Here is a 24,452-nt window from a genome sequence, read left to right as displayed (position 1 = left end):
CTGACATGAAGGTAATAACTAAAGCCACCCCAGGAGAAGAAAAGTAGGCAATGGAATTGTCTAGAAAGTAGAACTCTAGAGAACCTCAAAAATGAACAAGTAGGCGAAGGAAGATGAGCAGAGGAGCAAAGAAGAGGGGAGAAGTGACCAAAGGCCATGGTCCAGGGAGGCTAACAGGCCAAGAAATATCACTGGAGGGAATTTCCTGGCAGTCCAATGGTTAGGTCTCTTCCAGGGCCTGGGTTCAATCCCTGGTTAAGGAACTAAGATCCCACAAGCCCTGTGGTGCAGCAAAAAAAAAAAAAAGGAACTTCCTTGGTGGTCCAGTGGCTAAGACTCCATGTTCCCAATGCAGAGGGCCTGGGTTCTATATCTGGTCAGAGAACTGGATCCCACATGCCACAACTGAAGATCGTGTATGCCACAGCTAAGTCCCTGCACAGCCAAATAAATATTTTAAAAAAATCACTGGAGAGCATCTTCTGCACTTAGTGATTAAGGAGTTGTGAGTGACTAAAATCACTGAATTGTATACTTTACATGGGTGTCTTTCACGGTATGTAAATTCTATCTTAGTAAAGCTGTCTTAAGAAAAAAGTCAGGCTTGCCTTGGAAGTGCTGTCCCAATGGACCTGACAGCTCATTTGCCAGGTTTCTTCCACACCAGCCCACCTCATCAAAAATCCTCAGTGCTAGGCCACCGACATTTCTCTGTTCATCACTTGAGTTTTTTTTTTAAATGAACATTAAAAATTTTTTTCTAACTTGCCTTTTAACCAAGCCATATCCTTTGTCCCCAAAGTAAATTCTCTCTGTCCACCTCCCAGGACTTCATTAAGGTTTTCACCCCTTTCCTCCTGGCCCTCCACAGTGGAGCTGGCAAGACCAAGTGGCTCGCCGGCCAGCCTTCTTCTGCCTTTGGTTCTATCCTGTCATGTCTCTGTGGCTGGCTGTGGCTTCCAGTCTGCTAGTGTCCCCCTCAACATTCACACGATGTTATAAGACACACACAACAGAGGCCGGGATGGGGCTCACTTGGTCCTGGCATCATCAAGTCCACATACAAATAGACTCCATCATAGGCCCTTTGCTCCCAGGGCCGAGCCCCCAGCTCATCATCTCGCTCTGCTCCTTGCAGGGATCTTATCGCTGTGGGCCTTGCAAACCAGGGTACATCGGTGATCAGATGAGGGGATGCAAAATGGAGAGAAACTGCAGAGATCCAGAACTGAACCCTTGCAGTGTGAACGCCCAGTGCATCGAAGAGAGGCAGGGGGATGTGACGTGCGTGGTAAGTCATCTGCTACTTGCTTTGTTGTTTTCCATCTTCCCTTTGAACCACCACCCATCTCTGGTTTCTGCTTGCTTCAGAGTAAAAGCACTCAAAAACGAAAGCAATTCCATCAAAATAAACGAAGGATGTGGTCATAACAGAGTCAGCTGAAGTTTTGGGGGAGCAATCTGAAGTCACCTAACCATCAGCCACCTTTGCTCTCTTGGCCGTGGGTCAATACCGTCTTCTTGGGCATGTTGGTGGTGGAGCCCCAGCTCCCATACACCCTTTGTGGGAGGCCCAGGAGGTGAGCCCCAGGATCGGGGGAGACGCCTTCCCTCGACTAGTCCCTCAATAAGCTGCTGGTTTTCATGAGCACACTGCCCTTCCTCGTTGTCCTCGCCCCGAGGACGTCCAGTTTCCAAGTCTGGCCTAACACTCCAGGAGATGAACTGCCCTGGGAGTGAAGCCTCCATCTTCCCCAGCACCCGCTGTTCTCTGCCCGTCTCTGCCAGGCTCAGGAGGAGCTGCTCCTCCTTCCGTGCATCTCCTGGCCCAGAACCGCCTGGGGAGGGGAGGCCGGGGAAGAGGGCAGAGCACTTCAGCCTCACGAGGGTCTCCCACCACTCAGGTGTAGGGCGGGCCCTTGGTGAGGAATGGAGCTTGTTACTGCCATCTGTCCCCAAACCCCCAGCCCCAGAGTCCTGGGACGGGAGTGGGGGGCTTCTCAGTTCAGTTCAGTTCAGTTCTAGACATGGCTAAATAATCCATCTTCAGCTGTTCACTTCCTCCTTCCTCCCCGGGGATCAGGCCCCTTAGAGACTGGTGTAGCAGTCAGCCTGAACAGCAGGATGGATTCTGGGAGACTTCTCCCTTCTTCTTCATACCTCGGACTTCTTTACTTTTTGTTCTCAAAGTTTTCTACTGTGAGCACATGGCTTTCAAATAGGACGAATGAGGAGAAGCAAAACCAAGTTAAAGAAATAACTGTAATGCCATGCCCTCTCTCCAGTGGTATAAGTAATTTGTACAAGGTACTGACGAGGGAACAAGCTGGGTTGAAGGGGGAGAAAAAAACCAACGATTTCTTTAATTCCTATCAGTGGGGCATGTTTATTCCCATTGAGAGGCAAGCATATATCTATGTTTAAGTCCTCATCTTTTGTGAACAAATTAACGATTCCCCTGGGATGGTGGGTGATGGGGCTCTTAATGTGTTTTTGAATTTGTAATAAGGCACAGCGACAGATGGTGAAGGATTAATACACTTGGAGTGACTACTAAAATAATTTAATCTGTCAGAAACTGGCTCATTAAAAACGTATTTGTTCCTAGAGGAAATTTTTTCTTCATTAAAATGAGTCAAGGACGATACCCCCATGGCTGTACTTTCCAGGCCTTCTAAAGGCCCTGCTGAAACAACTGAACGGAAATAGGGGTAGTTACGGGAGGGGTGTCTTTGGAACCCTGCCTTCCATGCTTCTGGTTGCAGAAGAGGGGTGCACGTGATTGAGAAGAGACAGGCTGCAGCCTAGGAAGTCACTGGTCTTAAATCACCTTATTTTGATTAATGAGGGCAGGAAATTTAACATTAACTCATGTCAAGTTTCTTTTCCCTTGGCCCTGACTCTGCTCTCCAGACTCTCACCCCACCTCTGTCCCCCCACCTCACTGGTTCCTTGTCACTTGCCAGGCCCCCTTGTCCCTTGTTCCTTCTTCTGTTCTGCCTGTCCCTTCTGGTCCCTATCCTGCCCCTGGGCTGAGCTCCCAGCTACCACCTCACACCCCGGACACCCTTCTGGAATGATTGCCTTTCTCTTAGGTTTATCATTCATCTTTTAAGCAGGCCCACTAGGATATGGATATGAGGGGGATAACTCATGTTAACCAAATACATATGGCAGAAGACATTGAACTGGGACAGTCTTGAGTTCAAGTCCCAGCCCTGAGACCTTGGGCAAGGGACTTCGCTGCTCTAAGTTGACTCTTTTGTAAAATTGGGTAATGATGACCTTGCACCATCACTGTAAGGACTGGAGAAAATGCCTATAGAGTCTGGTCTGGAATAGCTATTAACTTTAATGCCTATTCTACTAGCAATGAAGGCTTTCTCTCATCAGCTGGTGGTGGCAGAGAACTTGGGTAGACTTTTTCAGAAAAATAGAGAATGCACAGACCCAGCAATACACCTGTGGGAACCTTCTCCTGTATGAATATGAATGATATGAATAGAGGTTAAGCACCTTGAAAGGTTCCCCGCATGGTGGAAGATGATCTAGAAGACCATTAGATACAGAGATACGGTGCCAGGATGATAAGCAAAGTGCCTCAACAGCCTCTCTCCCCATGTGTGCATTTATTTCCCCTGGAGAATGTTTTGACAATAATCCCAAATTACAAATATTAATACAAATAAATACCCTTTGAACCAGGAATTTCACACTAAGAAACCAGAAGGTCAAATATACTGGAATTTGTCAAATGTGCAGAAGGACAAATTTACTAGAATTCTTTGTGGCAGCATTGTATGCAATAGAAAAAGTTTTTAACGACTTGACACCCACCAGTAGGGGACTGGTTGAATTAAGGTGCATGCATTCCAATTTATGTATAATACATCTGCATGCAGTGATATGGACAGAGTCCCAAGATGTAATGTTAATTTTTAAAAATCAAGGTGCAGAGTAGTATATGTGTGTGCTACCAGTTGTGCTAAAGGACAAAAAAAAGGAAAAGAATATATGTTTGCTGGTCTCTGCCCAGCGTGTCTCTGAAAGGATTCATAGGAGTGAATTGCCTGGATTCCTGAGCCCAGGAGCAGGAAGGAACTTTCACTCTGCCTTTGTATCTTTTGAATTTTGAACCATTAGACTACAATATTCAAAACACAGCTTAATAGTTTTAAAATCCTACCAACAAAGCCTCCTGGCTCTGGGCCCTCCCTCTGGGCCTGTGCACAGGAGCAGAGGCCCTTGTAAACCCCAGCCTCCCACCAGGCTCAACGCCTGGGCTCTTGACAGGCTTTTGTCTTCACAGTGTGGGGTCGGCTGGGCTGGGGACGGCTACATCTGTGGAAAGGATGTGGACATTGACAGTTACCCTGATGAAGAACTGCCATGCTCTGCCAGAAACTGCAAAAAGGTGAGGGGGACGAGCAGGAGAAACACGTTCACACACATGCAAGCACATATACAGACTCGCTCTGTGACTTTCCAAAGCCTCATCTTATATGGGGGAGAGGTTCTGTGGGTTCCATTCAGAATTGTATTTTTAAAGTAGCTGCATCTCAATGTAGCAAAACGGCCATTGACAGTAAAGTCAGATAGGTATAGAGTGTGTTGAGGTCAGAAAGTTTTTGACTTAGATGGAGATGGGGTGGGGAAATGGGGAGAAGTTGGTAAACGGGTACAAATTGTCCATTATGAGGTGAATAAGATCTGTGGATCTAATGTAGTTAACACTGTATTGTATGCTTGAAATTTGCTAAGGGTAGAACTTACATGTTCTCAGCAAAATAAAGATGGGGATAAATATGTGAGGTGACAGATACGTTAATGAACTCAGTGGAGGAATCACTTCACAATAGACACATGTATCAAATCATCACATTATACATTTTAAATGTCTTGCAATTTTGTCAGTTAAAATACCTCAATAAAGCTGAAAAAAAGACAAACGTAGATGTCCCCCTGAGCTGTGTTTCTCCAACTTAGGACAACTGCAAGTATGTGCCAAATTCTGGCCAAGAGGATGCAGACAGGGATGGCATTGGAGACGCCTGCGATGAGGACGCTGATGGGGACGGGATCCTGAATGAGCAGGTAGGCACCTGCTTTGCTGGGAGGGCCTGGGAATGGCCAGAGGTGGTAGAGGAAAGTCCGTGAAGTTCACTGTTTATATGAATCATCCCAAATGTCCGTTTCCACGCCTGTGTTTCCACGGCACTGTAACTTTTTATTCTGAGATTCCGAAATGTTTAAAATACAAAACTGAGGAGCTTTGCCCACCTGAGGTCTGACATCTCATGCCCGTGGCAGGGGGGTGGGGTGGGAGGAGGTTGACTGGCATCCACCACAGGACCAGGCACACGGGGGTCTCAGTCAGTGTCGGTCTCGGGATCCTCTAGGATAACTGTGTCCTGACCCACAACGTGGACCAGAGGAACAGTGACAAAGACATCTTTGGGGATGCCTGTGATAACTGCCGGAACGTGCTGAATAACGATCAGAAAGACACCGACGGGGATGGGAAAGGCGATGCCTGTGATGACGACATGGATGGGGACGGTGGGTTTGCCTCGCTCAGTCTTTCCCTCAGGACCTATCTGTGCTTTTCTCCTTGTTCTCTCTTAGGAGCAGGAATAGAATGACTGACTCTGAAGGCCTTCCTGCTCTGGGTGGTTTTACACAGCCTGAGCCTGGGGGACCCCAGGTCCACTTATTTTTGTCTACTTATTTCTCCCATGTTTAATAATCTTGATGCTCCAGGAACGCGACGTCATTGCCAGAAGCTGTAGGAATCCCTTCAAGCAATGTCTTGTCAAGGCTGTGTCTTTGGAGGACATCTGTCTTCTCAGACTACAGCTTCCTCCCTCCCACCATCCTTCTCAAGTGTAAGAGCCTGAGAAGTAGAAGATTGAGGGAGAGGGGCGGAGCAGGGTCAAGTGCTGCAGCCGCAGGTCAGGCTCCTCACGCAGAGAATCAGGTCTTTTCCCAGAGAGTGGAAGGGGAGGTGGCTGCCATCAGCCAGCTCCAGGGTCCACTGAAGGGCCTCATACTTTGGTCTGTGTGAGTAGCATCCCTGGAGGACAGTTCTAGAGCTCCACAGGCCAGGGGGAAGGACATTTGTTTCTGTATAGCTCCCATAAAACATAGATGACTGTCATCAAAGTATAGGCTGGATCCGATCATTTCTGAAAAACATATCACATCACAGGACCTTGAAGGAATATCCTTTTAGAAATACACTATACCCACCAACACCCTACTCCAGAAAATCCACACCTCTCTAAAATGCAACCTTACCTTCTATAAGCCTTATAGCTGGTAAGCCAGCTCAGCAAAATGAACAGAAAAGGCCCTGAGTTGTAGCATTTGCATTTCCATGATGTAAATACCACTCCCACCATCCCTGGTTCCAAGGTACCAAGAGGAGATGACACAATTGAACAGGAAGCTGGGGAGAAATGATATGAGGGGCCTGGCTCCAGCCCATCACTGCCCAAGCCCTGGGTCCCTGGTAGTAACAGACCCACAAGCTCCTCCCTCCCCAGGGTTGGCCCTCTTGATGCCTCATTTGGTCACAGTGATAGCCCTCGACACCTTGGACAGATTCTAACTCACTGGATAAATGCCTCAAGTCACTGTTCGTTTTTGAGCCTGCCAGAATCCATCCTTTGATGTTACTTCAAGATAACTGCACCCCTGGAGAAGGGAATGGCTACCCACTCCAGTATTCTTGCCTGGAACATCCCACGGACAGAGGAGCCTGGGGGGCTACAGTCCATGGGGGTCACAGAGAATTAGACATGACTGAGCATGCACACACAGCAGATAACTGCTGGAAGAGGTGGTGCTCCCCGGGGATGGCCTGGGCGGATGCCACTCCCCGCGTGCTGGCCTGATGGTGACAGCCCCTGAGAGTCTGTGCTCCAGACCTTTCTGTGACGTTCACCTGACTCAGGGAAGCATTACTCTCTTGCAGGAATAAAAAACATCCTGGACAACTGCCAGAAAGTTCCCAATCGTGACCAAGAAGACAGAGACGGTGATGGGGTGGGGGACGCCTGTGACAGCTGTCCTGAGGTCAGCAACCCGAACCAGGTTAGTAGGACCCAGGGGAAGCTGAACCCCAGGCTGAGCGCCCCGTACAAAGATGCACATTAAGACCAGCGTCTGGAAGAACCCTGCAGAGCCCACCAGCCCCTTTTGCTGCTGCTGCCTTCCTCCTAACAGCAGAGGTGATACTGTTGGATACGTAGGCCTGGAGGTGATGGGAAGGAAACTGCAGGACATCTGGGGCCCTCTGACTCACCTCACAGGCTGTAGAGTCCCTCTGAGGTCAGTCATAGGAGTCTAAGGATGCCCAGAACAAGTTTTTTTTCCTGCTGAAAGGAAAATGTAATGGAAATTAACCATGGGGAGCCTCATGTCCGTTTTTCATCCCCAAACCCCTGTGTATGAACCTTTCAGATTAGGTTCAATCAGCGATGTGTAGTTTCTCTTCTCTCTTCCTCTTTCCTGTCTGGATCCTTGGGTCTGATGTATCACGTATTTTGAAAGTCCTGGGAAAGGGTCGTCATTGTTGCTCTCTGACTCACTCCCATTCTGGCTCCACTCCAAAATGCAGACGCAAAGCAAAACCTGCTTGCCTCATCCTCATGTCCGTGGTTGGCTCCCTTCCGACCCGTGCCAGAGGGCCGCGCCTGCACCTGCCACCACACTGCCCCGGCGCCCTTTTCCAGTCAGCTCATCTGGTGTGTAGGCAGCTCATCCTTGGAGCTTGATATTTTGGAAGACTTTTTTGAAAATTCAGCATTGTGCCTACACCAATATGGTGTTGTCCTTTTGCAGTTTGCACCACCTCAGTTTCAAAGAAATAATTCCTGAGATCCAGTGATGATGGGCCAGGTCTGCCTTCTCCGGAACATTCTGTGCAGGCCTAGGGATAAATAACACATTCTGTTCCCTTTGCAGTCTGACGTGGATAACGATCTGGTTGGGGACTCCTGTGACACCAATCAGGACAGGTATGGCACGTCTCCCAACTGCATAGGACCAGATGAAAAATTCAGAGAGAGTTTCTCTCTCAGAGCTTTCTGCTGCTGCCATGCTTTGGGGGCTCTCTGGGTAGATTGAGTTGCCAGAGGAGCAATAGCTCTGTCTTTGATCAGGGTCACTGCACCTCTGTGGATGGGGGAGGTGACTGTATCAGGAGGGGCCACGAGGCACTCAAGCAACTGAGACTGTATCACAGGAGAGGCAGTGTGGCATCCCTCGTTAGAGATGGACTCTGGAGCAACACACCTGGATGGAAATCCCAGTTCTCCACTTACACATCAGCTAGCCTTACACAGCAGCTGCCCATCTCTCTGTGCCTCCATTTCCTCATCTGTAAAATGGGGCTGAAAGTGGAATGTAGCTCTTAGGACTATTGTGAAGGTTGAGTTAATTTTATGGAAAGTACATATCACAGTTTCTGTTGCATGGATATTAGCTCTTTTGCTATTACATATTCTTTCAGCTCAGGGAAGCGTCACCATCATCCCCAAATAGAGAGCTGCCAGTCTGCTGAGAGATCTTTGTGATTTCATTGTCTCTGGAATTTTTTCATTCAGTTTTCTTTTCTTGGGTGGAATTGTTCTATGCAAATGAATGTTGTCAGCCCTTTTAGTCCCACATAGATGGAGGCCTATATTAGGACAGAGAGCTGGATCAGATGCTATAAGAACATCAAAAACATAGACATGGGCAGCTCTGCTAGAGGCACCTGCAGTCTGAGACTCTGGACCCTGTCATCTCCGTAGGGAATCACAGGGGCAGCAGGACAGGGATGAGGGAGGGAAAAGGGTCTGAAAGGCAAAGGGAACAAGGTAGCTTCCCTCCTCAGCCTCTCCTAAGAGGCTGCCCTACAGCCAGCAGCGCTGAAGCCCAGCGTTGCTCACGGATTGACCCTGTCAAGCCCCATCTCCATCCACTGCAGAGTACATGCTGGCTCAGTGAACGTCAGCTTACTTCTCAGTCTGAGTCTCAGCTTCTTCATCTGCAAAGTAGAGATAATTGCATGCATCTTAAAAGTGATGGTGCAAATGAAAGATAATGTAGCTAAAGCTCCCAGCGCAGTACCGGCCCCTGGGTGACCTGCAGAAAATGGTAAGTGAGGTATTATTGTTCCCACAGCGTGAGGAGAGGCAAGTCCCTGACAGGCTGACACAGGACATCTCCGTTGTTGAGTGGAGGGTGGGACTGGTACCCTGACAACTTCCCTCGGTGATGAACATCACGAATGTTCCCTGTTGCAGGTCATCCTGCACTCTGATTGCCATCTGAGTGCTTTCTAAAATATCCTGTCCCACCACCCTCTAGAATTTGCCTAAAATAAATGACTCATTTGCTACATTTTAATTCCCACAGACTTGAGGACAGAAACTGCTTGGTTTTGCATAAAAACATTCAGGGCTATATGGCATGGCTGCTGACGGCAATAGCTCAGGCTTATGTTTTAGAAAACAGTCCTGCCACAGGCCCAGGAATCCCGCTGTTGGAGCCAACCTCACTTTCCCTGGGTCCCATCTGGGAAACTTGGCCTGAAGGGCATGCACTGGTCCCCGGCCTCCTTTTCCCACCCCATCGTGGGGGTAGTTGCTAGCCCAGGATGGGCCATGGATAGAACTGGTGAAAGGAATATCTGCTGTAATCCCGAGTAGCCATAGGAGGCCACTATCCACTCAGGGAAGCCTGGGGACAGGGCACACTCTTCCCCTGGTGGCCAGCAGGCCTGGGAAAAAATCGAGACTCAGAGACTGAAACGTATGTTGACGTCCACTTCTCCTTGTGCATTCACAGCTGAAGCTTCTCGGGTCTACTGGCCAGGCATGGTGAAGAGTATTAGAAAAGGAGACACCCCAGGGCCTCCCAAGGGCCAGGCCCCTGGAAGTGGTTTTTCATGTATAAATATGTAATATGCACTGTCCTAATCAGTGCGAGGCAGGCTGTTACTATCCGCGTGGTACAGAGGGGGATGCCGAGCCACGGGGCGCCACGTGTCGTGCTGGGGCCACGGGCAGGCGCATGGCTGAGCCAGGGCTCTCAGCCAGCACTTTGGCGCCCCCGCCCCTCCCTCGCTGCCCCTCCCTCGCTGCCCCTCCCAGAGTCTCTGCCAGGAATCGTAGTTGTGCCAGGGACTGAAAGGAGCATCTGGTCACAGAATCACAGAAATTGACCCTTATTTTGAATAGAAAAGATCTTGTTTTCAACAGGTCACGGAAGTAGGAAACGGTCTCTGAGGCCCATAAGGCAGCCTTATCTAAGGACCTGTGAAAGTCGCTCAGTTGTGTCTGACTCTGTGACCCCAAGGACTGCAGCCTGCCAGGCTCCTCTGTCCACGGGATCCTCCGGGCAAGAGTACTGGAGTGGGTTACCATGCCCTCCAGGGGATCTTCCCGACCCAGGGATCGAACCTGGGTTTCTTGCACTGCAGGCAGATTCTTTACCATCTGAGCCACCAGGGAAGTTTGATAAAAGACCAAACCCAAACTCCCCCTCCTAAAAACTGGCCTCCTCTTGTCCCCTGCTGAGCCGTGACATAGACCCTCCCTCCTTTCTCCCGCAGCGACGGAGATGGGCACCAGGACAGCACAGACAACTGTCCCACTGTCATCAACAGCGCCCAGCTGGACACTGACAAGGATGGGATAGGAGACGAGTGTGACGATGACGACGACAACGATGGCATCCCAGACCTGGTCCCCCCCGGACCCGACAACTGCCGGCTGGTCCCCAACCCTGCCCAGGAGGACAGGAACAGTGAGCGGGCTCAGTCTGGGGCTCCCTTCAGCCAGGCTCGTGGTGGCCCACCTCGGTCCGGGCCCTGCGTCTCTGGGCAGCCACCGCTCGTGTGGCCAGGAGAGCCCTGGGAGTCACCCGCCTCCAGCTGTCAGAGAAGGGCACAGCCCTGGGCTGAGACCACACGGGGCCGGGAAGCAACCAGGCGCTCCCCCTTGGGGCTTGTCCATACCTTTCACCAGGGTCCCAGCGGGAGCAGGAGGGAGAGGAGGCCAGAGCAGCACAGTCCGGGGTGGGGTTCACAGGCTCTGATGCCCTCAGGGGAGAGGTGTGCACAGAGCCGGAAGGGAGATGGCAGAGTTGTGAGCACGGTGGTAAGCGTGGTGGTGAGCTGGCAAGGGCATGCCCGTGCCAAGTATTCAAATTCAAGTTTTAATACTAATACCATCCTGTTAGCTGGACAAAAGACACTCTGAGCTAGATTCAGCCTAAGGGTCACTGTAAATTATTCTGAGAGAGTGTCTGGTGGCCATAATTTCCCTGCTTTTTCTGTGTCATAGTCCAGACAGTACTGCAGACATTTGCTTACGTAAGGTCAGACTTAAGACCCACCTGTCAGTGAGATGCCTGTCCTAGAGGCCACCCAGGGTTTCTTGTCAGGTCAGCTTTGAACAGATACCCGCACGCTGCCGCTGGGACGTCCTTCTGACCACCTGCGGCGGGGTTCACCCACCCACCACGAGGACCCTGGGGCCGGCTCAGCCACAGCTGACTGCAGGGCTTCTCTCTCCACGCAGGCTGAGGACCTAGCCCTAGCTCTGGGCTCTCTTTGGCTCCTGCCACAGAGGGGGTGGCTTGGGGATGGTGGGCATTACCCAGCTCCCCTCCTCCATTCCCTCAGGTGACGGAGTGGGAGACATCTGTGAGGCCGACTTTGACCAGGACCAGGTCATTGATCGGATAGACGTGTGCCCAGAGAATGCAGAGGTCACCCTGACCGACTTCAGGGCCTATCAGACCGTGGTCCTGGACCCTGAAGGGGATGCCCAGATCGACCCCAACTGGGTGGTCCTCAACCAGGTGAGTGCCACGGGGCTGGCGATGGCTCCGCTTTGCCTCTCAACACAGGCTTTTTAAAACTGGTTTTTATTGGAGAGTGGTTGCTTTATAACGTCATTTTAGCTGCTGCTGTAGAGCGAAGCGGGTCACCCAGGCACACACACCCCCGGCCTCTGGCCCTCCTTCCCAGGCGGGTGTGAGTAGCGTTCCCTGAGCGGGCACACACACCCCCTGCCTCTGGCCCTCCTTCCCAGGCGGTGTGAGGAGCGTTCCCTGAGCGGGCACACACACCCCCTGCCTCTGGCCCTCCTTCCCAGGCGGTGTGAGGAGCGTTCCCTGAGGGGGCACACACACGCCTGCCTCTGGCCCTCCTTCCCAGGCGGTGTGAGGAGCGTTCCCTGAGGGGGCACACACACGCCTGCCTCTGGCCCTCCTTCCCAGGCGGTGTGAGGAGCGTTCCCTGAGCGGGCACACACACACCCCTGCCTCTGGCCCTCCTTCCCAGGCGGTGTGAGGAGCGTTCCCTGAGCGGGCACACACACCCCCGGCCTGAGCGGGCACACACACGCCTGCCTCTGGCCCTCCTTCCCAGGCGGTGTGAGGAGCGTTCCCTGAGCGGGCACACACACGCCTGCCTCTGGCCCTCCTTCCCAGGCGGTGTGAGGAGCGTTCCCTGAGCGGGCACACACACGCCTGCCTCTGGCCCTCCTTCCCAGGAGGTGTGAGTAGCGTTCCCTGAGCGGGCACACACACGCCTGCCTCTGGCCCTCCTTCCCAGGAGGTGTGAGTAGCGTTCCCTGAGCGGGCACACACACCCCTGCCTCTGGCCCTCCTTCCCAGGCGGTGTGAGGAGCGTTCCCTGAGCGGGCACACACACGCCTGCCTCTGGCCCTCCTTCCCAGGCGGTGTGAGGAGCGTTCCCTGAGCGGGCACACACACGCCTGCCTCTGGCCCTCCTTCCCAGGAGGTGTGAGTAGCGTTCCCTGAGCGGGCACACACACGCCTGCCTCTGGCCCTCCTTCCCAGGAGGTGTGAGGAGCGTTCCCTGAGCGGGCACACACACCCCTGCCTCTGGCCCTCCTTCCCAGGCGGTGTGAGGAGCGTTCCCTGAGCGGGCACACACACCCCCTGCCTCTGGCCCTCCTTCCCAGGAGGTGTGAGGAGCGTTCCCTGAGCGGGCACACACACGCCTGCCTCTGGCCCTCCTTCCCAGGCGGTGTGAGGAGCGTTCCCTGAGCGGGCACACACACCCCCGGCCTGAGCGGGCACACACACGCCTGCCTCTGGCCCTCCTTCCCAGGCGGTGTGAGGAGCGTTCCCTGAGCGGGCACACACACGCCTGCCTCTGGCCCTCCTTCCCAGGCGGTGTGAGGAGCGTTCCCTGAGCGGGCACACACACGCCTGCCTCTGGCCCTCCTTCCCAGGCGGTGTGAGGAGCGTTCCCTGAGCGGGCACACACACCCCTGCCTCTGGCCCTCCTTCCCAGGCGGTGTGAGGAGCGTTCCCTGAGCGGGCACACACACCCCCGGCCTGAGCGGGCACACACACGCCTGCCTCTGGCCCTCCTTCCCAGGCGGTGTGAGGAGCGTTCCCTGAGCGGGCACACACACGCCTGCCTCTGGCCCTCCTTCCCAGGCGGTGTGAGGAGCGTTCCCTGAGCGGGCACACACACGCCTGCCTCTGGCCCTCCTTCCCAGGCGGTGTGAGGAGCGTTCCCTGAGCGGGTTCTCCCCAGTTCTCCGGTTCACACGCAGCACCACTGCTGTGTGGGTGTCAAACCCAGTCTCCCAGTTCCTCCCGCAGCACAGGCCCTCCTGAGAGAAGTGGGTTATTCAGAGGGTGCCGACCGTGAGCCAGGCGCTCTCCCACGTCGCATTTATTCCCCACAACAGTCCTGTTGACGGAGCACTTTAATCAGACTTATTTTACAGATGTTGAGCTCAAGTCTTACAAAGCTGGACTGATTGCTCACGGTAGCACGGCAGGTCAGCAGCTGAGATTGCTGGATTTGGGACCTAGGCAGTCTGACCCTAGACCCATGCCCCCAGTCTCTGCAGCAGGGGCTCCTGTGTGTTCGCCTCCTTGTGAAACTAAAGAAGGCAGGCACAGAGAGGCTTAGTAGATTTTCCAGTGTTACCCAGTGGGTCACTTTCATTAAAAAGCATGTGTATGTATTAATATACGACATTGGTTTTTCTCTTTCTGACTTCACTCTGTATAACGGGCTCTAGGTTCATTTACCTCAGTTCAACTGACTCAAATTTGTCCCTTTTTGTGGCTAGAAAAATGGTTACTGCTGAACCTATTTGCAGGGCGGGAGTAGAGACACAGACACAGAGAATAGACTTGTGGACACAGTGAGGGAAGAAGGTGGGACAAACAGAATAGCCCTGAAACATATATTGCCATGTGTAAGGTAGATAGCTAGGGGAAGGTGCTGTATGACACAGCTCGACCCCATGTTCTGGCAGCCGAGGGGTGGGAGGAGGGCTCTGGGGTGGGAGGCTCAAGAGGGAGGGGACATATGTATACTTACAGCTGATTCATGTTGTTGTATGGCAGAAACCTGGAGAAGGAAGTGGCAACCCACTCCAGTATTCTCGCCTGGAAGATCTCATGGACAGAGGAGGGTGGCGGGCTACAGTCCACGGGGTCGCAAAGAGTCAGACACGACTTAGCGACTGAACAGCAACAACATGGCAGAAACCAGCAGTGTTGTAAAGCAATTATTCTCCAATTAAAACTTAAAAAAAAATTTAAAGTGTATGTTCTCTAATTAAGAGTCTATTGAGTCAACTCAAGTGACAGTTTTAGCAAAACTGTTTCTAGTCAGCATTGAAATTTTGTTTTGTTGAAAAGTATATGCTTTCTTTGAGCACATAACAAGATAGGGCAGTTCTTCAGATAGTGAAATCTTTACATGGAGCTCAGACATCACTGACTGCTCACCGGTGATGCCCGAGAATCTGAGCTTCCTGGAGCTTATTCCATCCCCTCTGAGGTTAATCTTAACTCCTGCATTTCTCTCTGCAGGGCATGGAGATCGTGCAGACCATGAACAGTGATCCCGGCCTGGCAGTGGGTATGTCCAGGGCCTCTGTCACTGCTTGTGTGGAATTCACTCTTTCCAGCTACCCGTGTGGTTTGTCTGTTTTTCTCATCTGTTTTGATCTTTACAGGGTACACGGCTTTTAACGGAGTTGACTTCGAAGGGACCTTCCACGTCAACACCCAGACGGACGATGACTATGCTGGCTTCATCTTTGGTTACCAGGACAGCTCCAGCTTCTACGTGGTCATGTGGAAGCAGACAGAGCAGACATACTGGCAGGCCACCCCGTTCCGAGCTGTCGCGGAACCTGGCATTCAGCTCAAGGTACTCATCTCCCTTTCTTCTAGGCCCTTCACCCTCCTTTTAAATTCTGTGTTCTCCCATATGGCATTTATTCATTAAGAAATGGATGCATTTGTGCTCAAATCTGGGAACTCTGGAGCCCATCCAGGGGGCCATGCCTTCACTTCTCCATAGGAGCTGCATGCTCCCCTCTGGGTGAGAATGTCCAACCCCAGAGGTAGGGAAGATTTAGGGGTACATCTTCGGGCACACTTCCCTTGGAAACTGACTAATGTGTTTCCTCGTTGTGGCCAGCCTTGTACAGGAGGGCTGGGAAGCTACGTCCGTCACTCCTGCTGGGAGGAAAGGCAGAGCTCAGAGCCCTCCTTGGCCAAATGTGGGGAGCGATGGGGCTTACAGCAGGGAAAGCAGGGACCAAGTTAGTGGAATACCAGCCAGTGCTGATTACTGAAGGTTGGGGATGACCACAGTAGAAATGGCATTTAAGTGTTTATGCCTTGTGTCCATATTCAAGGCTGCCAGGTTGCACCCATGAATCCCGACCCCATCACCACCCCAGGGATGTGGGATGCAGGTGTGGTCTGTGCATCTAAGACCTTGCTTGTGTCATTGTCCAGGCCGTGAAGTCCAAGACGGGTCCGGGGGAGCATCTCCGCAACTCGCTGTGGCACACGGGGGACACCAGTGACCAGGTCCGGCTGCTGTGGAAGGACTCCAGGAACGTGGGCTGGAAGGACAAGGTGTCCTACCGCTGGTTCCTGCAGCACCGGCCCCAGGTGGGCTACATCAGGTAGGCGCTGCACCCCCTCCTCCCACATCTCAGAGCCTTTGCTCCCCTGAGCAGACAGCTCCCGAGGGCGAGCCAGGACCTCAGGCTCCCAGAAAAGAGGTAGGAGGAGGACACCCCACTCAGACTGACCACCGGATGGTAAGGCCACACTGGGGGGTGGAAGGACCTTCTGTGGGGGAGGCCTGGGCACCAGAACAGTCTGCCCCCTGACCCGTGTGAGGCGAGACTGACTCTCTCATCCGCCCTCCTGTGTGGTCCCTCTGGACCCTGTATCACCACTTACCTCAACGTTTCATGCTGCAGTGAGTCCCTCATGGTCTGATAAACTCCAGGAGAGCAGCACCCGTGTCTCATTTTATCTTGGTCTCCCCTGCGCCTGACATGGCAACGACACATACTACCCTGAGCACGAACTGACCCTCTTGTGAGCCCATGTTCTGCCTTATTTCCCTGTGAACAAGTGTTAGTTGCTCAGTCAAGTCCGACTCTTTGCAACCCCATGGACTGTAGCCCACTGGACCCCTCTGTTCATGGGATTCTCCAGGCAAGAATACTGGAGTGGGTTGCCATGCCCTCCCCCAGTGAATCTTCCCCACCCAGGGATCGAACGTGGGTCTCCCACATTGCAGGTAGATTCTTTACCATCTGAATCACAAGGGAAGCCCTTGAAACTTCCCTGTAGGACTGTTTAAAAAAACAAACACCTATTCTCAGAAGCTAGGATGTCTTAGAACCACATCTTTGACATGTAGTCAGTGTACTTTGGAGAAGAAAATGGCAACCCACTCCAGTATTCTTGCCTGGAGAATCCCAGGGACAGAGGAGCCTAGTGGGCTTCTGTCTATGGGGTCACACAGAGTTGGACACGACTGAAGTGACTTAGCAGCAGCAATGTACTTACTTTCTCATTCCTTAGACTTACAGATCCACACCAGCTTATGTAGCACTTCTGTAGGAAGGGGTGCTGATTGCATTTTCCTGACCGGGGCAGGAAAGCTGCCCAGTGGAAAAAAGGAAATCATGAAAGCTAATTCATACTTTGTCTTTCTTTGAGACTTTACACCAAATGTGATGTCTGTCTAGAGGGAAGTTGTCATATGCTCAGCCCTATTAAGCCGCATGCCCCTTTTTTTATAACAAATATTTTGAAATGCCGCCTCTTCCATCCCAAATGAAGTCATAGAAAATATTACCTATCTGCATGATTTTAAGGATCAATATGATCCCTAATGGAGAAATAAGGTTTGTAACAAAATCATGTAAGTGCTTGGACACAACCATAGCAGAACACACAGTGAGGTTGCCGCTGGCCCGTGTACCTAGAATCACTGCAGAGGTGATGTCCTGCTACAGATGGTGTGTCGTGGACACAACGTGGTATTGCCAGCAGTGTTGTGAATTTCTAAAATAACGGACAGCTACAGAGAAGGACAAATATCGTATGATACCTCTTATGTGTGGAATCTAATGAAAGGGTACAAATGAACTTCTTTACAAAACAGAAGCAGTAGATGTAGAAAACAACCTTACGGTTACCCGGGGGGACAAGGATAGATTGGGAGGTCAGAGCTGACATGTGCACATCGTTGTTTATAAAATAGATGATAAGGACCTAGTGTACAGCACAGCGGACTCTACTCCGTACTCTGTCATGTCCTTTGTGGAAAGAGCATCTAGAAAGGGTGGATATATGTATAACTGATCTACTTTTCTGCGCAGCGGAAAGTAAGACATTGTAAATCAACCATACTCCAATAAGATAAATAGTGAACCGCTTAATTTTTAAACAAGACAGTGAAGTACAGTTGACTTGAACAATTCGGGGGGTGGTTCCCAGACCTGCAATGGACAAAAATCCACAGATGCTCAAGTCCCATGGTCAGCCTTCTGTATCTGTGGTTCATATCTGCAGATTCAACTACCCGCAGATCATGTAGTGAAGTAGTATTTATGGGGAAAAAAAATCCACATATTAGTAGGCCCATGCAAACCTACATTGTTTAAGAGTCAAGTGTACTCAACAGTTTATCAGTTTACCTTGGAAAAAATCAGTTGATATTAGTGCAAAAATACTTGATATTCACAACTGAGTTGGGTTTTAAGCCCAGATAACTAGAAACAGGCCAAGGGTCTGTTCCTACCCACGGGTCTGGAGGAGCACCCCAAAGGTGTCTGGACGCAGGACAGGTTTTCATTGTTCTCTCCGGGGTCTTGTAAGCCACCCAGCATCCCTGCCTCCTGCCACTGAATGCCATGGTGACAGCCCAAAATGCCCCCACACATTTCTAAAATCCTGCTTAGGGAATGCTGTCCCTCCCAAGGAAAGTCATTGCTCCTGGATCCCACCAGTTGAGCGATATCATTCAGACCTAGGGAAGAGCAGTGGTTTTTAAGCATGATGTCTGGACAAGGCAACTTACTGCACAGGGAAGTCACAAAGCCTCTTGGTCCTGGGTCATATTGTGCTCTCTGACTCATGGGCGAGGACCCAGTGAGTTGGACTCAGTGCCCAGCCTCATTAGGCCTTTCAAGAGACAGAAGAAGGGCAGATGTGGACAGGTGGTCCTTGACCTCACGGATCTCCCAGTCTAGCAGGGAAAGAGGAAAAGAGCAAGGGAAGCACGGTCCAGGTCCGAGAAAAGTGGAAGATGAAACGGAGCAAGGACGTCGGTGGCCAGGAAGTGGGACCCCCTAAGTCTTATGATGGGTGGTTCCCCCGACCTTGGTTTGAAACCCACTCCATCCGTGTTGTCCACAGGGTGAGATTTTATGAAGGCTCTGAGTTGGTGGCTGATTCTGGGGTCACCATAGACACCACCATGCGTGGAGGCCGGCTCGGCGTGTTCTGCTTCTCCCAGGAAAACATCATTTGGTCCAATCTCAAATATCGCTGCAATGGTAATGTACATACTTGTTACTGAATATTATTACTACTAGAAAAAAAAAATCAAACAATGCCAGCTTATTGTATAGCACACATCTCTCTCAGAAGCTGAAGGTCATGACACATATATTCCTGAAATCTGAGGGTCCCTTTGTGATCCAAGCAAAAGACAGAGCTCACGTTTCCTATTTGATAGATGAGATGGAACCCCAGAGAATTAAACTGTTAAACTGCTTGGCTTTAGACATAGGGTTCTGTGAAAGATGGAGGCAGATTTAATTGAGAGGCAGCCTTCATTTTTATATAGCTCAAACATAATCATAAACTCAAAACCCATTCTGCCTGCTCATTTTCTTTTGGCCTGTGAATGACGCTTCTGGGCTTTAAGCCAACAGTTCACAAAGCAGCCTGAGGTAGAAAATGGCTGCGGGGTTGGGGGGGTTGGGGGTGGTTCTTTGGGGGCTTGTTGGGCGGGCTGACAGCGACCCCTGCAGGCTGCCTCCCAGCTCGAGGTGCGCTAGGGCTAGAGGGAGCCTTCCTAATGCCCCTGTACCTGTCCTCCTTTGCAGACACCATCCCAGAGGACTTCCAAGAATTTCAGACCCAGAATTTTGATCGCCTGGATAAATAAACGGAAGACGCAATCCGTAACTGCTTTTCCAAACACTAAAGTCATATATTTTTTAACTTCCTACAACTTTCTTTGTATACAGTGTGGCTTTCTTTTTGCCCACGCAGATATACCAAACTTCTTATATGAATGTGGCAATAAAGAAGAGATAATTTCTAAAAACCATGTTACCCAGACATCACTTCCACGTGACTCAGGCTTTGACGGGGACTCTGCTGTTCTCTGCGGAGTCCACAGACAATTGCCAGGGGATCTTTTTTCTTCAGTCATGAGGTTGACCATGTACATCAGTCAGAAGGCTCAGGCCAGAGGTCTCACCTTCTGTTTCTTTCACAGAGAAGCCCGACAGTTCCATGCTCACCTCAGCAGCCTCCTTATTTGGGGTAGGGAACCTCAGAAACACTGCTCAGGGACACTTTCCTATGAAGACTTTTCCTGACCGATCCTGAGGCAAGTTTGTCCAATTCTTTCTGATACCCTCTCCACCCCACACGCCTTCCACCCGGACCTCTACCAGCACGTTCAATTGTGCTTTTTTATATATTTGGCTCCCCCTAGTGGAATGTCAGCTAATTGAGAATTAAAGGACCATGTCTTCCTATAATCTATATAATCTGAATACCTGGTATGGAGATTTCCAGTCCATTTTTTGCTAGATGGTTGATTCTTAAGTAATAAGGACAATAATATACATGGACATGAGCCCTCCTTCAACTCAGAAAGCTGCTGACAACATACACTATCAGCAGCCTCACTGTATGTTCAGGACAGAAACTTGCCTGATTTTTGCACTAGTTTTTCTCCTGTTGCATTTGTAAGGCAAATGATCCAGGCCAATTTTTAAAATAAATTCCCTTAGATTTCTGTTTCAAGGAATACTGCTGGGCAGCAATATATTCTCCTATTCCAGAATTCCTGGAAATATCTTAAATCATAAATAAAGGATAAACACTGGCACAATCATTTTAGTATGATTTCAGTAGAAACTACAGTGGTATATGCATGACCGATACAAGATGTGGAGGATTTGGGGCCGCCTCACATGTAAAGCCTACAGGCATAGGTTGCTTCAAGTCAGGACTAGGATCTTCAATCAGGGTCTTCAGTGAGGGGACAGAGCTTAGGCCTGTCCACCAATCACCTGCTTGTTGACACTGTCTAATCTTGCAGGCGGATCCTGCTACAGGAGCCGCCTCCCAGGGTCTCAGGGCCACACTGCTATCGTGACACATCTACAGATCCAGCCCACTTCAAAAGAGCCCAGGAAGGAGAAGTAAATTAATATGGTTGGAGAATGTCATCTCTCAATCCTTCCCCCTTTTCCTTGCTTTTTGTATCTTAGCGAAAGGTTATTTCCTGAGCCCTTAAGACCTTCAGGAGCCCTCTGGCCCTCCTGGCTCTCCACCCAGTCTTTGGTATAGAGTATACCTTTGTAGGTATAAAAGCTATTTTATATTATAACATTTTAGTGCCCTTTCTCTGGAGGCCTTGGCACTTTACCAGGTGATATGTGATGAAGGCCACAGACTCTCAGGGGATTTCATTCTAATCACTGAATTGCATGCCAAACCCTCTACCTGAAATATTAGTATACTCATTTATAAGAGGAAAATGTGTTAGTTGATCAGATATCGATGTTAATGTGAGCTGAAGTCTTATGGTATCTTGATCTGACTTTCAGTGACACTGGTATACTTAGATCTGTCCTATGCTCCTGTATTTCCCCTACACCGCCTCCCTGAGGCTGGCAGAAAGAGGAGGCAGCCTCCCTGCTATTAGCTGGGCATTCCTCTCTAAAAGCAGTAGTCCGCAGGAAAATCTCTAGCTAATCAACACTTCTGTGTCTATGAACATGACAGTGCCATGGGCTCATAGGACATTTAGGACATAATTCCATACCTCAGAAGCCTGTTACACTGTATATGTAACTTTTGTCTTCTTCCCACCAATTAGAGGGCAAAATAGAACAGGTAGCCACAGTGGTGGACTTAAACCAGAGCATGCCAGTTCTTGAGAGCTGGTCTTGGGAATTTTGTGAGCCAGCTGTTAAATCTGTTGAAAATTTGAAATCAGCCATCATAGTATTTACACCACAGAAATTGGCAAACACTACAAATTAGATCTCCAGATTGCTGACTGCCAAGCATTCACGAACACACGACTGGGTACTCTTACCTTATTCCTAGTCATTCTTCATCATTGGAAGCTGGTGTAGAAAGCTTGAAATGTTCAGAAAACTTGTTTAAGAAGTAGAGAAGTACTCCTAAAAGAAAACTTAGGGAAGAAGCTCTTTGACATTGATCTTGGCAATGATTTTTTTTGGGTATGATACCAAAAGCACAAACAGCAAAAGCAAAAACCAACACATGGGACTATATCAAATTCAAAAGTTCTGCACCAGAAAAGAAACAATGAACAAAATGAAAAAGACAACCTTTGGGAGAATGGGAGAAAAATTTTGTAAACTGTATATTGGGTAAGGGATTAATATCCAAAAATATATATATTGAAAAACCATACAACTCAACAACAATGAAAACAATCCAGTTTTTAAATGAGCAGAGAACTAAATAGACAGTTTTCCAAAAAGACATCAAGATGGCCAACAGACACATGAAAAGATGCTCAACATCAGCAAGCATGAGAGAAATGCAAATCAAAACCACAGTGAGATTCATCCCATCTATTAGAATGGCTGTCATCAAAAGGACAAGAGATGCTGGCAAGGATGTGGTGAAAAGAGAACCCTTATACACTGTTTGAATGTAAATTGGTCCAGCCACTGTGGAAAACAGTATGGAATTGCCTCAAAAAAATTAAAATAGATCTACCATAAGATTCACCAATTCCAGCTCTCAGTATATATATATCAAGAAGAATGAAAATAGTATATCAAAGCAATATATGCACTCCCATGTTTATTACAGCATTATTCACAATAGCCAAGGTATGGAAAGAAATGTCCAGTGGATGAATGGATAAAAACAGATGTGGTATATAGACAATGGACTATTATTCAGGCACAAGAAAGGATCTCCTGCCATTTGTAACAACATGGATGGACTTTGAGCATTATGCAAAGTCAGACACAGAAAGACAAATACTGTGATATCACTTATATGTCAATCTAAAAAAACTAAACTTTTGAAAAACAGAATAAAATGGTAGTTACCAGTGGATGGGGAGTGAGGGGATAAGACTGCTGTTGTTTAAGGATACAAATTTGCAGTGAGAAGTAAATAAGTCATAGAGATCGAATGCATGGTACAGTAAATATACACAAAAATATTGTACTCCAATCATCAAACCGAGACTAAAACTTAATTATCCCAACTGCTAAAGAGAAATGATAATTACATAATATGATAGAGGTGCCAAATACCACTGTAACAGCAATTACAACATACAAATGTGTCAAATTAACACATTGTACACCTTAAATTCACACGTTACATGTCAAATAGATTCAATTTAAAACAGCAAAGAAGTGCAAAAGTTGTGAAAATCAGGCCCTTGAGAGGCTAGTCAAATGCCAGGTACAAACCATAGGAACAGACTAGCAGGTGCCTCTTCCACAAGTCGCAACCTGGGACTTTTAAATGTTTATACTCAACTTTAGGCTTCCCTGACAGTTCAGTTGGTAGTACAGTGCCTCAAATTCCTATTAGAGTTCCATTTAGTAAGGTCCTCTGAATTTCATTAACAACCCTAGGAGTCTGAGAAGCTATCACTCACTCACCAGTGAGGATAAATTCGTTCCACCGCTTGTCCACCTGACTTCTGAGATCAAAGGTCCTGCGCCATGGGAGGTATGGCTGGGAGAGAGAAAAGGTGAGTCACTGTGGGAAAAAGACCGTGCCGAGGCAGACTCCCACCGGAGTGGGGAGACTTCCTGGGGCAGAGGAAGGGCACGAAGAGCCGGGAGGCAGCCCCAGGTTTGGGGGCAGGGGCAGAGAGGGAGGGGAGCACATTCGATCTCCACCCAAGAAAGAACGGAAGCTCCTCCCTCTTCCCCCCGAGTTATTATTCCTGTATCTTAGAATAAATTAAAGATGCAAATTGCAAAATCTTAAACTTCTAAGTTCAATTTAAAAATCTTACTACTCGGGAAAAGAGAGAAGAGAGATAAGTTAGGAGATTGAATTAACATACACTGCTATGTATAAAATAGATGACCAACAAGGACCTACTGTATAGCACAGTAGGTCCTATTCTGTAATAACCTACGAGAGAAAAGAATCTGGAAAAGAATACACGTGTAACTGAGTCGCTGTGTTGTACACCTGAAACTAACACCACATCGTAAATCAGCTACACTTCAGTTTTTAAAAAAAATCTACTATGCTTCTATACTCTATAAATATGCAAATCTGCTTAGTCCTCTATAGCAAAATTCATAGTCACCTTTAAGCTTGATTGTTTAGTCCCATTGGCAAACTTAATTAAATTTCCTTGAGCATTTAAAATTGCATTTATAAATTTTATATTATACATTAATCTATAATACTACATTTTTAATATACTATAAATCTACAGTGTTTACAATTTTAATTATAAATTTTTCTGTCATTTGACAAAACCTATCTAATTAACTCATAAATATTACATGAATATTGTGTACCATAAGTCATCTTATCACCTATTATTTATATATTTTTTATATATTCAACCAAATTCTTCTATACCTTTTGGCTTAAAATTACAAGGCTAAAATCAAATACTCAATTATACATTTTTCATTGGAATCATAAGTTCAATTTGTTAGATTTTCTAATATACCAAATTTTCTTAAATATTTCAAGTACTTTAAATACCACATAGTCAAAGATAATTCCCAAACACCACACAAAAATATTAAGACAATGGGTTCAGCATCTCTGTATTTAATTTTGAGATTTCTCAGGAATAAAAGACCCTTACACACTAATGAAACTATACTGTTTCAAGAACTTTGGGG

The 24,452-nt window shown here is 48.9% G+C and overlaps 1 protein-coding gene across 1 annotated transcript in view; it reads left to right on the top strand.

Moving 5' to 3' along the window:
- The window catches only part of THBS4 (thrombospondin 4), a 55,344-nt gene extending 35,687 nt beyond the window's left edge, over nucleotides 1-19,657 (top strand). The window contains exons 10-22 of the mRNA XM_043920322.1: nucleotides 1,139-1,291; nucleotides 4,310-4,414; nucleotides 4,987-5,094; nucleotides 5,400-5,559; nucleotides 6,977-7,095; nucleotides 7,969-8,021; nucleotides 10,604-10,797; nucleotides 11,678-11,856; nucleotides 14,869-14,917; nucleotides 15,015-15,211; nucleotides 15,808-15,980; nucleotides 18,739-18,878; nucleotides 19,434-19,657. Of these exons, the coding sequence (XP_043776257.1) occupies nucleotides 1,139-1,291; nucleotides 4,310-4,414; nucleotides 4,987-5,094; nucleotides 5,400-5,559; nucleotides 6,977-7,095; nucleotides 7,969-8,021; nucleotides 10,604-10,797; nucleotides 11,678-11,856; nucleotides 14,869-14,917; nucleotides 15,015-15,211; nucleotides 15,808-15,980; nucleotides 18,739-18,878; nucleotides 19,434-19,495 (1,692 nt within the window). The 3' untranslated portion in view covers nucleotides 19,496-19,657. The remainder of the gene's footprint in view (nucleotides 1-1,138; nucleotides 1,292-4,309; nucleotides 4,415-4,986; nucleotides 5,095-5,399; nucleotides 5,560-6,976; nucleotides 7,096-7,968; nucleotides 8,022-10,603; nucleotides 10,798-11,677; nucleotides 11,857-14,868; nucleotides 14,918-15,014; nucleotides 15,212-15,807; nucleotides 15,981-18,738; nucleotides 18,879-19,433) is intronic.
- The last annotated feature ends 4,795 nt before the right edge of the window (nucleotides 19,658-24,452 follow it).

The sequence above is a fragment of the Cervus elaphus genome, chromosome 12 (genome assembly GCF_910594005.1).
Source record: "Cervus elaphus chromosome 12, mCerEla1.1, whole genome shotgun sequence".
Lineage (NCBI taxonomy): Eukaryota > Metazoa > Chordata > Mammalia > Artiodactyla > Cervidae > Cervus > Cervus elaphus.
Note: the sequence above shows the minus strand (reverse complement) of the source record. Positions and strands in the feature narration are given on the sequence as shown.